The sequence below is a fragment of the Mycteria americana genome, chromosome 8 (genome assembly GCF_035582795.1).
Source record: "Mycteria americana isolate JAX WOST 10 ecotype Jacksonville Zoo and Gardens chromosome 8, USCA_MyAme_1.0, whole genome shotgun sequence".
Classification (NCBI taxonomy): domain Eukaryota; kingdom Metazoa; phylum Chordata; class Aves; order Ciconiiformes; family Ciconiidae; genus Mycteria; species Mycteria americana.
In genome coordinates this window covers 29,095,797-29,110,672 of record NC_134372.1, presented here as the reverse complement: position 1 = coordinate 29,110,672, position 14,876 = coordinate 29,095,797, and the positions used below count along the sequence as shown (strand labels likewise).

The 14,876-nt window shown below is 38.6% G+C and overlaps 1 protein-coding gene across 7 annotated transcripts in view; it reads right to left on the bottom strand.

Annotated features, from left to right (window-relative positions):
• Positions 1 to 4,039: 4,039 nt before the first annotated feature.
• The window catches only part of PHAF1 (phagophore assembly factor 1), a 35,957-nt gene continuing 25,120 nt past the window's right edge, over positions 4,040 to 14,876 (bottom strand). For 3 of the 7 annotated variants that reach the window (XM_075510518.1, XM_075510519.1, XM_075510517.1), the window contains 10 exons: positions 13,946 to 14,079; positions 13,253 to 13,336; positions 12,463 to 12,545; positions 11,606 to 11,649; positions 9,551 to 9,594; positions 8,119 to 8,177; positions 6,476 to 6,548; positions 5,930 to 6,015; positions 5,552 to 5,674; positions 4,040 to 4,941 (listed from right to left, as the gene is read on the bottom strand). In XM_075510518.1, coding sequence (XP_075366633.1) covers positions 4,842 to 4,941; positions 5,552 to 5,674; positions 5,930 to 6,015; positions 6,476 to 6,548; positions 8,119 to 8,177; positions 9,551 to 9,594; positions 11,606 to 11,649; positions 12,463 to 12,545; positions 13,253 to 13,336; positions 13,946 to 14,079 — 830 coding nt within the window. In that variant the 3' untranslated portion in view covers positions 4,040 to 4,841. Of the gene's footprint in view, positions 5,675 to 5,929; positions 6,016 to 6,475; positions 6,549 to 8,118; positions 8,178 to 9,550; positions 9,595 to 11,605; positions 11,650 to 12,462; positions 12,546 to 13,252; positions 13,337 to 13,945; positions 14,080 to 14,876 lie in introns of all 7 variants that reach the window. The other 4 variants (XM_075510520.1, XM_075510522.1, XM_075510524.1 and 1 more) reach the window with 4 other exon arrangements.

Below are 14,876 nucleotides of genomic sequence, written 5' to 3'. Positions count from 1 at the left end.
AACCCAGCTCACAGATCTTCTCTCTCTCCCTCCCTTTCCCAGCCTGTCCCTTGACAAGCCCAGTGCCAAGACCAGGGAAAAAACATAAAATAACACAGGTTCACGGTGACTGCCTTGTCCCCAGGGGGGCTGATTGAGCTGGGTGTGAATAAAGGCATGATATTAAGACAAACACTCTCGACGGCCACGGAAGCAGAAGGAAAGGGTGAAATAATCTTAGTAGCCTCCATACTTGTGGATGCAACAGAGCTACTTAGCGAGGAACAGGGTAAACTCGGGATTTCAGGGCTTCAGTTTTTCTAAGAGAGACCAGCAGAGGTGAAAAGGGAATAGAGTGACTCGGGCTGTTTTGATTACTTAGTTGATTAGACTGCACATTGCATAATCATGCGGGGGGTGTGATTGGTATTTAAACTAAATGTCTCTCTGAAGGATATTAATACTGGAATGAAACTTACACACTAAGTGGAATATGTAGCGTAGGTGTGAAACATTAAGGCACTTAAAACCAGCTTCCAAAATTGCAATATGCAGTACTTTAAAATGACCAAACTAGTAACATTTAAAGGGGAATTAATTAGGGTATGAAAGAGAAAAGGTTACAATAAAGCATTACAGTCTAGTCCAGAACAAAAGTTACTGTTATAATGGTATCTTACACCACAGTAAATGACCTATTCTGCCAACTCCAGCTTACCTTCCCTGCTGTTTCAAGTGGTCACCATTCCCAGATCATGAAAATGAATGATTTTGCTTGCTGGAAAAATACACATCCCCCAAACAAAACAAAAGCCTTGTATATAAGGTTTGGCAGATAAAACATTTAAACAGTGACTTCATTAGTTACAGCTAAAATTCACACAAATAGAGAATATGGTATTTAAGTTCAACCTGAACCCTCCAAGTAACACATACACCCCCTGCAAAAACAAATCCCTTCGTAGGTGCAGCTTTCATATGGTGAACGGGTTATACCCTGGCCTTGAACAAAGCCCCCTACTTCATTAACTCCTGATCCTATTTTAATGCTCAAGAGTTACATTTTCAGTAAGCTCCATTTTATATTTCCCCTTATTTTGCTTCAACCTTACCTTATCTCTGAAACATCCTGGGCCATACCTTACATGGAAAGAACCAACCAGAACTAATTTGTATTCTATTAACTCACCAAAACACGCGCAGTGATGTATTTATTTGGCTATATGTGCTGTGTCAGGTTGTGTCTGACAGGATCAGCCAGAGAGGAGGGTGCCTTTGTGTTGGTGTAATCAAGATAAAGGAGGTCAAATAAAAGGTGTTTATGGGGCAAAAGTTGACACGGAACAATTGCATCTGCAGAGCTAGCACAGAATAGCCTTTTTTGCGTCATGACACCAAAGATTATTCTGAACTGCAAGAACACAACCAGCCCATGTGAAATTCTGCCATATCAGACATCTTGGTCCCTGTCTGAATACTCCAAAGCAAGCAAATAGCTACACCTTGGACATAACATTTCTTTCAAAGAAACAGCCACAAAGCTTCAGACATGCAGATTTACTCTCATATACATTTGGAGCCATCAAACACAAAACTTAACAGAAGTTCAGCTTAGCAGAGTTGCTAAGTGACTAACAGGCTCTAACAACATGTAGAAAGTCAATGTGAAGTGGGCACCTACACCCTTGGTTTCCCTTTGGAAAACGCCAGCTGGCGTCTAACCTCCAGCCAGCCCCTGATAACAATGAACCACCATCTTGCTGTAATGCTGAGCTGGAGGAAAGATTTTGTTTTAAACAGGTTCGATGGGAGTTCTGGAATGTGAACGATTGTGAGCGCATAAATCAGTTCTCACACACCACCCGATTACTATTTCGGCAAAAAAAAAATCTGTTTAGAATTAGAAGTGTGATGGTTCCTGGCAACAGAAAATTTTCTTGACAGGAACTGCGTTTTGGGGAACAGAGGGTTCTAGTATTACGCAGCAGTACTGATCTATACAGTAGTATAGATACTGTATAGTAGTAGTATAGCCTGTAATACTCCCAGGAGCCCAGGGACTGCTTGCAGGCCTAAAGAATACGGGAAGAAATGTCAGCTTCACCTCCAAAAAGAAGGGCACAACAGCTTTATTAAGTGTAAGCAAGTGAAATACTGTGGAAAATACTGCAGTATTCAAGTCAAGCAGACACACACACAAACTCTTAATTTATATACAAAAGAAAAAAGGCACACATCAAAATGGGATCACATGCACAATGTGTTTTATTAAAAATGCAATTGTACGTTATATAGTTTTCTCATATGAAACCAAAATGATAGACCAACACACATGTTGCCAACATGCAGGATCTGTATCAAGCAATACATAATTCTAACAAGGGCACCTGCTGAGATGGGATCTGACACAGCCCAAATCTCTCTGTTCCTTTGGGAGGGGAAGGTGATGCACCGTGCCCGGCAGAGCTCGAGCTAGCACACTACTGCACCATGAGCCCCCCTCTGCAAGGAACAGCTTTTGCTTCGAATAAACAGCCTTGTCCCAGCCACTCCTTCCTGCCACGCTGCCATCCTCACCTTCTCCCTCAGAGCTCCTCTATTCCCTATTCCTTCCTCTCTTCGTTCTGGTGATTCAAAACTGCCATCCCAGTCCTAACCTTTTCATGCCAGCAAGTCCTTAAAGCTCCACACCAGCTCCCCTAATGCATCAGCACAGGAACAGCTTGGCTTGGCTTAGTCCAAATAGCAGCAAACAAATCAAAAGATCTCAGAGAAGCGAGCTATGAACAGCTGCAGTCACAAAGGAAGGGCAAGGAAACCCAAAAGAGCTGCTCCACATTATCTCCCTGTGCCCTTCTTCAGCTCTGCCTCTCCCAAAAGTCAAATGCTTTGCGCTCAGCCCATCAGCAGCAGCCAAGATGCAAAGTTGCCTTTAATTTTTGTCTGTTACAGAGGAACTTTTCGAGATGAAGGGACTGACCTAGAGAAGTATCTGGGCTGTTAAGAGAGCATATTTCATTATCTACACTGTTTTAGTTGCTTTGACTCACCAGTGTATTACAAGTGAAGATGGGAGTCACTGAAGTTGTTAAATACCTTTGGTTAGCTGCTGACATCCTGTCCTAAGTCTCGAGGTGCATGCTATAGCAGCAGTCCTGAGCTCACACTTCTGAAGAATTTCAACTGAATATGCTCGAGAGCAGGATAGGGGTAGCCATTATTCAAATTGTCCCATCGAGAATTTATCTCCTCCTGCAGCTAATCTGGAGCCTTTATTAGAAAAGGATTAATTAAAATTAATTTAAGTTATTAGCAGGACTGCTGTCATATTTTAGTAACAAGCATAAGCATGCACACCATCTCAATTCAGAGATCATACAATTCTCCAAGAGCACACTGAGTCAAGCACTATGCAAGGTCATTTTCTATTCCAAAACCGAAGGATGCTAGAGCAGGGAGAGCTAAGTGCTCTACCCTGCATTATGCAGCCAGTGCCGTAGAAGTGTTAATGGAAACAGGAGTCCCATTCCTTATGCCCTGCATTAACCTCTGAGCTACTTCAGGGTAAGTGTACTTTCAATGCTTTTCTCTTGAATTGCACAGGGCACAAGAAAGCAGTATGAGAATTCACGTTTGCTCCTTTTACTGCAGACATTTCTTTCATTCTGTTGTGCGATATTCAAACTCTTTGAAGCTTGATCGATTTTAATGATACCCAAAGGCTGACATGAGTGTAACAATCGCATTTTTGAACACAATACAGAAGCCACGGTGTTATTTATCATACTTTAGAGACTTTCCTTCTCCACTTCAGGGCAAAAAATTTATAATATGTTTTCACATATCTACTAGGAAATGGACTGCAAGTTATGTTAGTTTTTATACTGACTCTTCGGAGAACATACTGTATCAGCTGTAAAGGAGGAACACTAGTCAGGTACTTCAAATATAATGTCTGAGAGACATTAAAATAAAAAAGGACTAATTTATAAGAAAAAAAGCAAAAACATCCATGATTTTATTACAAAAACACCCAGCAACTGTATTTAACACAAAAACAGTAACTGAGAGTCTCATTTTATTTTTCTTTCAGTGTACATGCTTATTATTATTCCATTTAATTTACAGAAGGGCTATGTAAAATGAAATTAAAATTAGAGAGGAAACAAAAGGAAGGTTGAGGCATAGAATTTTCTTAGCAAGCAATGATCACAGGAGACAGCACAGATTGAACAGGGAGTCAACAGGAGTGACACCTAGGGATAAAGGTAAACAGTAACTTTTTCCTTATCCATTAGATTCTCCATGGGGCTTTTTCGTTTTAGCAAAACAGTTTAGAGTATCACAGTATACAGGAAGACTAAATGGCAAAGAACGTCTCACACACACACACATTTATCCCTGCTACTGGTCCAGGATCCAAAAGTTCTGTTAACATTCTATTTTCTCTCTCTCATTCATTGATAAACTATACAGGATTACACTGTACATGGAGTTAAAATTACAAAAATGTCATATTTACAAAATCTGTACACACATAGTAAAACTCACAAAATTGTCATCTATGTATCACAAGTTGCTACACCAAAATATTAAAAATGGGATAAAATTATACATTTCTCTTGTCCATTTTTAAAAAGGGTTCAATATTTCAAAGACAGACCACCTATTTCCCCCAAATAAGACTGGTAAGAGAACTAGAAACCTAAAGTATCCTCCTGGGATAAAATGTCGCGAGCAGCATCTCCCAACTAGAAAGAAGCCTATATCCTGTCTGCTGGGGTGGGGTGTGCAGTTAGCATATATGTACAGAAATGGTGAAACTACAATAAGGATGTCTTTGGCTAAACCTTTGGCATAAATTAAAATAATACATCAAAAGTTACAGAAAAAGGTTTTCTTGGTGATGGCAGAGCTTGGGAATTTCTTTCTGATACACCATTATATACAGCTTTTCTTTCTCTAAGGAAACAGAGTAGGAATAAAGGATTTTAGAACAGAGGCAAATGAGGCAATGCTATTTCTTCATTAAATTTTTCTGTAGTATGAAAAATTGTATCAAACCCTTTCACTGAAACATAATTCAATCATAGAAACAACCTCTTCCAGAATTTTTTTTTGTAACTGCATATGAAAAAAATTAGTAAACCAGCCATGGCAGAAAAAAATTGTTTCAGCATATCAAGTACATATTAGTGCAGGAAGGTGGATAAATTTGATCCACTGTATAAATAAGCTTTATGCGCAGCGTACATTAAATAACCATCACACCCCACTCACACCCAGTACACAGATGCTCCTCAGTGAAGATAAACATTTATCAAGTAATTAAAGTGTATGTAGTGCAAATGTTACAACCAAGTATTACGCACATGCTACTTGCTTGGTTTAAAGTTACACAAAGATGTGGTGCCTGAAATCATGGACATATATACATCCTTGTCACACTTGGTACAATGTCCTAAGCCACAGAAATACCGATGTGTTTATATCTATATATATACACACACACGTTTTCTTAAAATGTGACCACCACATCAATACAGTAACACAAACAGACTAAAATCAATACCTGCTTCCAGATGCTCCAAGGCTCAGAAAGTTTGTGCTTCTAACTCTTGCAGTCATTACGTGCCCCTCTTCCATTTCCCCCTTCTGCCAGCTGAGAAGGGGGGACAGTCTCTTCAGGTCTGTGCTGCATAGGATGAGGGCAACGGAGAGGAATAAACGACGGCACAGGCACCTAAGCTGCTTTCCTCCATCAACAGTTCCATGCCCCATGATGAAGGGTTGAGAGAATTTCCCCTCCACACCACTCCTGGGTGGAAAGGCTTATTGAAAAAAAATAAAAATCATAACGTGCTTTCCGTATTATAAGTGGCAGCAAATCAAGGCACGCTGTACTAATTTTGTAGCATTGAGATTAGCTGACTCTGCAGGGGATGCTCACTGGGGAAGGTCCGATGTTCTCAACTGGCTGCTGGGCCGCGTTGGGCCATACAGAGTAACAGAAGCTATGTGATTATTCTGCATCACCTGCAAAAGAATGGCAGGAAAAAAGGGAAATGAGAAGAACTGTACACCAAACAGGAACTCTGAAGAGTGAAAATGGTGAATATGGAACTGATCTGCCCGAAGAAAGAAATCCCAACAACAAAAGGCGGCAACAAACTCTTGGCTAACTCCTAAAAATGGTCTCTAGATTTCTATGACACATTTAAACACCAGCATGCTCCACCACTACTCAGAGCTGAGTACATGCATCTCCTGCTAGTACAAGTTCTAGGTGACAAACTTGAAGTCCCAGCTTTAACATGCAAATGTACAACCTCAGAGAAGAGATTGGAAAGTTGCCTGTTTCTGTCAGTAAGCTCTAAAAATACAGCTGCTCCCAAGTGCTGGCTTTTCTTGAAATGGGAAATAAGAAGCCAGTAGTAATAATAGCAAACTCCTCATCTTCTCTTGCTCAAACAAATATGAAAGTTTTTCTCCTAACCTCAAAGATCATTCGTTGCAGTCCAAAGCAAAAGGTTGACCCAAATGGGTTAGTGTTGTTCGGAGATGATGACCTGAACAGAAAAGAGGGGGGGAAAAAAAAAAATGGATGTGTAAGGATCAGGAACTTCTTAGGGAATAAGCACTCAGTAATAAAAGGTAAGTTATGGAATCTTTATCACGGCTTTCATCAAAAGAAAGTAAATCTACGTGATGCAACACCACTGCTAAGACTCCAAATGAGCCAGAGGATACCTCCTTTTAATGTCACAGAGACGTTAGTAACTTTGATTACTTTCTCCCTGAGGATTAAACAACCACCTCTACAGGAAAACTCTTTCACTGAACTTGAGCAGGAAGAACCCTGAAAATAAGCAGATACATAGGAAGAGAGAAGCACCATGTAATTTATTACAAATTATTTTTGTGCAAGATCCTTTCCCACTCTTCAGTCTACTTTATTTCTCAGCCTTTACCAAATGTATTTACTATATGCTGTCTATTAATTCACTGGATTTATCATGTTAAAAAATTACCCTGTAAGATGCTGAAATAGAATAATCCACATTTTATTAAACAGTATTTTTCAAGATTAATGTATCACTTGTCTGTCAGATATTTCTGATATTTTTGGATCATATATACAACAATAGCAGACTCCTGCTGACTGCAATCAATTTTAGATTACAGCCAACACCCCCCCCAGCCCCACCCCAAAAATATTTACCTTTTGGCCTTTCTTGTAACTGGTCAGTTTCTCAAATTGCATGTCTGAGACATTTGAGATGTGCTCAGTAAAGCAAACTGTGATTGAACTACTCTCTACAACACAGATGAAAAATAGAAGGGCTCTATGTAATCACTACTTCACCCCAGGTTTACTTTACATGGCTTCTGCTCTAATGATCTCATTGGAATAAAACAGGAGTAAAGAGGAGCAAAGGGCACAATGATGGGGGGTGGGTGGGGTGGGGGTGTGTGTGTCAAACTAAAAGTCATGAAAGCCTGATGAAAATACCTTGTTAGGTATACCTGAAATTGCTGCAGTATTTTCACAGTACCCATGACTTACACTTGTCCCAAGATAAATCATAGTTTCGTATCATATCATAGAATGATAGCACTGCAAGCATGTAATGTCTATTTAACCCAACACTCAGCTCAATCCCTGTAAGAACTGAGCAAGTGTAAGCACACTATTCTATCTTCAGGCAGCCTAAAAGAACTGTAGAACAACTATGTATGTTCATAAAAGCAAGGCTTCTTCAGACTGATTGCTATCATATACGCTACACACTGTGCTATATGATGTCATATTCTTGAAATGCATGTGACTAGTATAAAAAAAAACCCTACACTATTTATTACACACGAACAGAGATACTTCTTTATATGCTGCTTAGCTCTTCTCCGGACATTACAGTTCAAAGAATTTTGGAAATTTAATTCCAAAATTTTCCAAGTTTTCATTCCGCATGTCAGTCTATTTCATCTAAGAGCAGCTATCTAGTCTTGTTAGCAGCCAAAAAGTCTGAAACTGTATCAGCAAAGCAGCCTAAAAGTAACTAGTGCAATAAACACCCTTCCTCTGCCTAAATTCATCCTCCGCAGCTCAATCCCTGCAAGGAAAAGAGAGATCTTTACCTGTGAAGTACCACTGGCTTTTCTACAGGGTGCCCCAGAAGATCCTGAATACTGTCCCACTGTAAATATATCAAAGACTTTATGTTAAAATAAGGCACAGGAAAACTCTTCTTGTTATCTAGGAAGAGAGCTGTGTACATTTGTTTGTGACATGCTCATTTGCCAAATAACACAGAGGTTGTATTTACAAAAGTATTTTGTGACTGAAGCCATACTCAGTAATGGAAACTATCCATTACTAGGGCTAGAAAGTCCTCTCAGGGTTTATTATCATTTTTGTCTCAAAATAGCTTTGAATCAGAGTTATTAATATAAAAAATTCTATGGGTCTTCTGGGTAAAATGTAGCTGGAAAGTCTTATAGCATTTCAGGGACATCTCAGGGAACAAAGCAGCTGTGGGAAACCTCAGCAAAATATCCTCTTACATACCTTTGCAGAGGGAAAAATAGTATCACTGCTACCTCTCCCAAAAGCCTTTCCTTGATTTAAGCAACAAGTTTGGAAAAGAGGAGGAAAGCTGCACTATTTAATGATTGGGAATGTCCAGAAATTTTCATCACTCTAAGCACACTTAAGAAGCTGCAGTTTCACACACAAGACTGAAATAAGTCAAAGCACTGAAGGATGCAAGTAATTCAAATCAAAAAGCACAGAACAGCAGCTTCCAGGCTCCTGACTCAAGTTTTTTCTTCCTAATATGGGACCCAAAATTCACCAAGGGAAGTCTTCATTTGGCACCCCAGAAGCTAAGAGAGCAGCACTGACCCTGGCTGAACGTTAGCTGTAGAGACACTGCTGAACATAATTTTTGAGAAGTTTTTCAACTTAATGTAGTTCTCAAACATGCAGCAGCAACTGCCCAGTTGGGAATTTCATTTAGGTAGTAAGGCTATACAGTCTTCAAGGAGTCTGCTGTCATCAGGAGGTGCCACACCGGCAGTGACATTTTTGTAAGGCCTCCTGCTGCCTGAGAAACATCCCATTACTGGCATGCCTCAGAAGAAACTGGAAGGGCACTGGACCCTCTTGGTTAAATATTAAATGTCTTCAAGAGCTACATTAAGTAGAAAAGCTCTGTGAAAATTTTGTTTAGAAACATCTCTTCTAGCTAACATTCAGCGACTACTGCTATCGCTTTCCTATATCACTTATTTTACTGTTCTATGTCTACCTGCAGCTATCTTAAAATGCAAAGCATGCAATAATGCAATAATTTAATTTACTAGAAGTGTGCTATTATGAATGCCTTCAATCCTTAACACAACAAAATGTTTAAACCACAAAACATACATTAATTTTTGGCCTTCAACTTTTCTATTTTAAAACAACATGACAACTGCTATATTTCTTCAAAGCGTACTGCAAATTCAGCATAGATCATTTAGATGGTTTAAGAAAGGAAGGAAAACATTCAGTTCTGCACAGACTTACCTTGCTGTATGTTGTACATGTTTCAGTCTGTGAATCAGCACTATCTATGAAAGAAAAACAGAAAAGCCTTTATAGCTTATGCTTGAACAGTCTCCTATATAATCCTGTGTTTTGGGAGGTTCATTCAGATAGCAGGAGACATACAAGCACTAGATCAGTTGATATACAAATTTACCAGCATTTACTAGCAACCAGAATTGTCAACAACATTGATTAAATGCCACTTAAGGTGATTAAACAAAGCTGCCTATTTACAGCAAGTTCCAACACTATATATGTTTAAGCTGTAATCTTACATAGAAGAATGCCAGTGTAAAAGAAACTACATCTCTTTGCACTAAGTTAACATGCCTAGAACAGCTACTCATTCAGATAACGTGATGTGCCACTCATCAAGTCCAAACACTCTTGGAAAGGAAGCTGGCTAAAACTGAGAGCTTGAGACTCAGCAGCTGGCAGACCTGAAATCAACTAAAATGCCAGTCTTTTGAAAACAAAGATAGCAGAGAGCTTGGGAATTGCAGTCTACCTACTGAATAATAAAAAAAGCTGCAGGTGAGGACAGCATTGCATTTTTGCTTACAGTCTTAAAAATAAATTGTTTGCTGGTGGTTTCAAGCACTATTTCTTACATACATTTGGGGACTTCTGAAAGCACCTTCCTGAAGCAGTGGGAATGGACCTAAACACTAAACAAGTCAAACATAGCAAATGGTCTTTAATTTGATTGAAAGCTGCTCTGTATTTTCCACCTGCTAAATAAACATGCTCGCTTTATGCTGAAAGAGTCCACTTGAACTCTGGCTGTCAATTTATTGTCTGAAGTTGAACTACAGAAGGGAGTTAATAAAGCTGCATCAGGCACTGCCACCAGATGGAAGGAGGTGGGCTCTTGATAAATTCTCTAACATTTTTCAACTTGTTACATGTCCTGAACATAAGCTATAGACCAGAAAGGTGAATTAAAAAAAAAACCCAAACCAAACAACACATAAACACACCCCACACCACCAAAAACAAAACCCCAGACATATTCAGAAGAGATTCATGCCACTACTTGAGGTGAATAAAAATAATCAGAAATTAATGCCTTTGAAGTATTGCATAATAACCTAAGGGAAAATAATTTAAAAAGTGAGAATTTTCATGCTTATTCTCTTGGCTGAAGTACAAATCAACTTTCATATAAGCTTGTATACACAGACATTGTTTTTCCAGGTTTTTATTCCTCTACATGCTCAAACTGCTGTGACAGCCACAGGAGAATTGCACTTTACGCAAGGAAGTGCTTTCAGTGAAAACCAATCAAAATGAAGAAAGCATCCCTGGCCAAAACCTTAGCCAGCATCCAGTATTCCCTGGATAATCAAAATACACACTTTCCCAGTACACCTGTTAATTCTTACATAAAAGTCTACCTCGATCACTATGATCTTCAAACAAGGTTCCCCATGCTTTGTTGCAATTACTTACATGCACAGGGCTGGGCACATCTAAATATCTTGTAGGATTCAGCACTACTGATAATACATGTATCTTTTTAAGTAGAGATTTTCAAGTGAACACAACAGACATACTTTGTCTATAGCATATAGAGCCAACATATTCCGGATGTTTGTTCTCATTCCCAGCTAAACCAGTTTATATTAAATATCATGAATAAACCTTTTAAGAGTGAGTTCAGGATTAAAAAGTTCAACAGTGGATTGGACAGACCAGCTCAGACTAACACCGCCTTACAGATTTTGAGCCTCCAGGTACAAGGTAATTGATTTTAGCAGAGTGGCAGCATTACATAAAATTAGTGATGTTGCAGCTAAATATTCGTATGATCCAAGTAAGTAAACAAGGTAGTGCCAATAAAAATCAGAGAACTGCTAACTTGTCCTGAAGTATCTTTTTCACTTAAATAGAAACCGAACCCTGAAATTTCTCCTCTGTCTCAATGACTTTCACTGTTAGCATCCTCTGATAAAATGAAAACTGATCATACCTCCCCTTTGAGCATTTTGTGGTACATGCCCCCTGAAGCAGGACAAAAGATGAACTACTCACCTCGCTTAATGACTAGTGGAATCTTGAACTCACAGCGATGGTAACTAGAAAGTGCAAATTGTAAAGCCATTAGAAAACAGAAGACCCAAAATAAACTGCACAGTACAAACTTAGGGCTCTTAATAACCAGTTTAATGAAAAGTCACATGAATAATAAAATGAGTCTCAATGCTAACAGATTAAGATAAAAAGTTCTCATTTCTATTTTCTATATCAAAAAAAGGCAGCAGCCTGGCAATGTCCTAACATAATTTTCTAAAGGACACAAAAGGTCCTTCAGCACAAATTACTCTGCTGGTACACAGAGTGGATGGAGAAATACTCAGCTTAGAAACAGTACTATAGATTTCTCTGTCACTAATGCCAACTGCCTGAAAACCTGTTCGCTTTAATTGGACATCGAATCACTTATTCCGTAACTCATATCACTCCCCTGAAGAGTTTACATTTAAAAAGTATTGAAAATATGTTCAGAAGCATGAGAGAATTTTTTTTTTTTAATCACTAACTGAAATAACATCAGGAAAAAACCAGCAGCCTACCTACCAGTAAATGGACACTTGCTAATACAAAGTTTGCCTCTAGCAAGACAGTGTGCACATTATAGTTGTACCAAGAACTACTTTACCTCATTTACTGCTTTAAGACATACTTGACAATATAAAGGCATTTAGAAGTTAAAAGAAAATAATAATTTAAAAAAACGTGCTAATAATGATGGCTGAAACCTCCATGGGTTACCACAATCACCAAAAAACACTTGGGAAAAAAAATACTGGAATTCTGTAAAGGGAACATAAGATTTCCTTTCCAGGTGTTTTAAAATACTCCTTAACAGATCAGCTCTTTACACTCACATGTTAAAGTTGTAATGACCAGGATAATTGGTATGCAGGACAAATTTCTTCACCTTGTGAGTGTTTGCATCAAAGAGAATATCCTGTTGAAGAAAAAACAGACAGATGGGAAGCAATTTGAACAGAGGAAGATGGCTTTCCCCAAACTAACCTGAGATGAATTACAACAGTACCTGTATATAGTGATATGTATCTATCTCATTGGAACCGAATGGAACTAGGAAAAGTAGTATTTGAAAATGAGACTATTTGTAAATTCAAATAAACACACATTTCCTCCAGTACTCAATCACAATTGCAGTTTCATTTGCTAACATTGGCAAGTTTTCTAAGGAGGTCTTGTTTTTCTGCATATTATTTACAGTAATGTAGACTAAAGCAAAATAGCTGTAAGGAGGGACATGAAGATTGAACTACATCCCACAACGCGGCAAACTTTCACAACTGATAAACCTATCTCAGTTCTGTGGGACAGGAGCATGTATTTCAGAGAACAAGAACTAGTATATCTATGCATCAGGCATGGCAGAGGGAGAAAACCTAAGAGAATGCCAAAGCACAAACATAAAGAGCCCTCCATCCACTGGTGCAGATGATAAAACATTGCTGGTTGAATCTGCAAGTGCTAGAGAAATGTCAGTGTTGTTCTTCGTATCCAGAGATTCCTAAGGCAGAGATCAAGAGTTTTGAAGTCTCCCACTTCCCACAGCCTTCAGCCTTCTGAAAGGATTGCTGCGTAGCTAAATCAAAAAACTTTATGTGAATTTGTTTATGGAAGCTTCCCACTTACCACTCCAAGTGTGAAATAATTGAAGAAGTAGTCATTGCACTTTGATGGGACTTGCTTATGGGGTGAGGGCGAATGGATTTTCATCTGCAAGAAACATGTTGTTTTTCACGTGTATTTAATAATGCTCACAAAGATGAATGCAATTAGCAACATCACTACATTCAAACAAATTGCCATAATCTTATTTGAAGCCCTTGTTCAAATACGTAAGATACTGTGCTTCGTGACAGGACCATCAGCTGCTTACAGCAGCACAATGACACATCTGTTTTTTTCTTTTTAGTTATCTGAAGTAAAAGGTTTACTCATATGCTGCTATGTAAAAACATTAGGAAAGGATCAAAGTATATGCTAAAGTTATTTTACATAAAATTAAAAAAACAGGTACTACACACTTGCTAAGGCTCATTTGGATTCAAAAGTGCTCCCATTTTTATCAATTTTTAAAACCAGTTAAAATGATGCGATTTTTTTTTTAATTTAAACAGATTTGCATAGATTTAGCTTAAAAAAGCTTTTTAAAATCAAATTATATAACAGTTTATCCTGGTGTATTACATGTCAAGTGAAGCACTCATAATTTGTGCTACATGGAAGTTTAACTTCACTGGCCTTGCAAAATGCAGGCCCTGTGATTAAACCGAGACAGCACTGAAGAGAGACAAAGTCCTGCACCTGAATCAATTCCCTCACCTTATCTTCGGACTTGTAGAAGACTTTGTGCGGAGACCCCAGGGTGCTCAGCACATCCTGGCACGAATCACCAAAGTACACACAACGCTCAAATACCCGCATCTTGGCATCGGCTAAAACACCTGGGCCACAACCTGAGGAATGGAAAACAACTCAAAATTCATCCTTCCTGATCAGAGAATACATCAGCAAATCAACACCAAAAACTGAGCATTCCCCTATTTACCACAAACCTGCTGCATTCTTTAGACAACAGCACCAAACGAAATTTAACCTTTTGCAACAGTTTAAACACTTCTTATCAAAGTGATGTATGTGCTGACTGTTGTACAGATCCCCACCTTAACCTCCAACTTCAGCAATGCTATCTTCACTTCCTTGCCATTCACATGAATGTGACTTGTTTTACTAGTCAGTCTCAATTTGATCAGCTGGTTATTAGCAGTAAGTACCAGGAATTATTTCTATCCTTAAAATATTCTACTTTAGCAACTAGACATGTATCTCCAGCTAAAAAAAGTAATGCCTGTGAAGTGAAATTCCTAATCCATATTAACTGTATCACAAAACATACATTCTTTACTCAAGACTCCCATAGTTTATTAAATCAATAGCAAGTATGCTCCTATGCAAACAATGTTAAAAATGGATCTTGCTGAATAGCCATTACATAGATGAATGACTCACATACGTTACTAGATGTTAAGAAACAGAAAGTTTGTGACCCCATTTGCTTTCAGGAATGCAGCACCTTACATTTACGAGAACGCATGTACATACATGCGGCAGTTACTGCAAAATACAGGATGTGCTCCAAATACACACTTAGCTTTTCTCACTATATGTTATTTATGTAGCCAGTTACCCAATAAAATAAATAATAAAAATCCAATTGAGTCATCCTTGATTTCTTAAGCAAGTTACTTCAAAT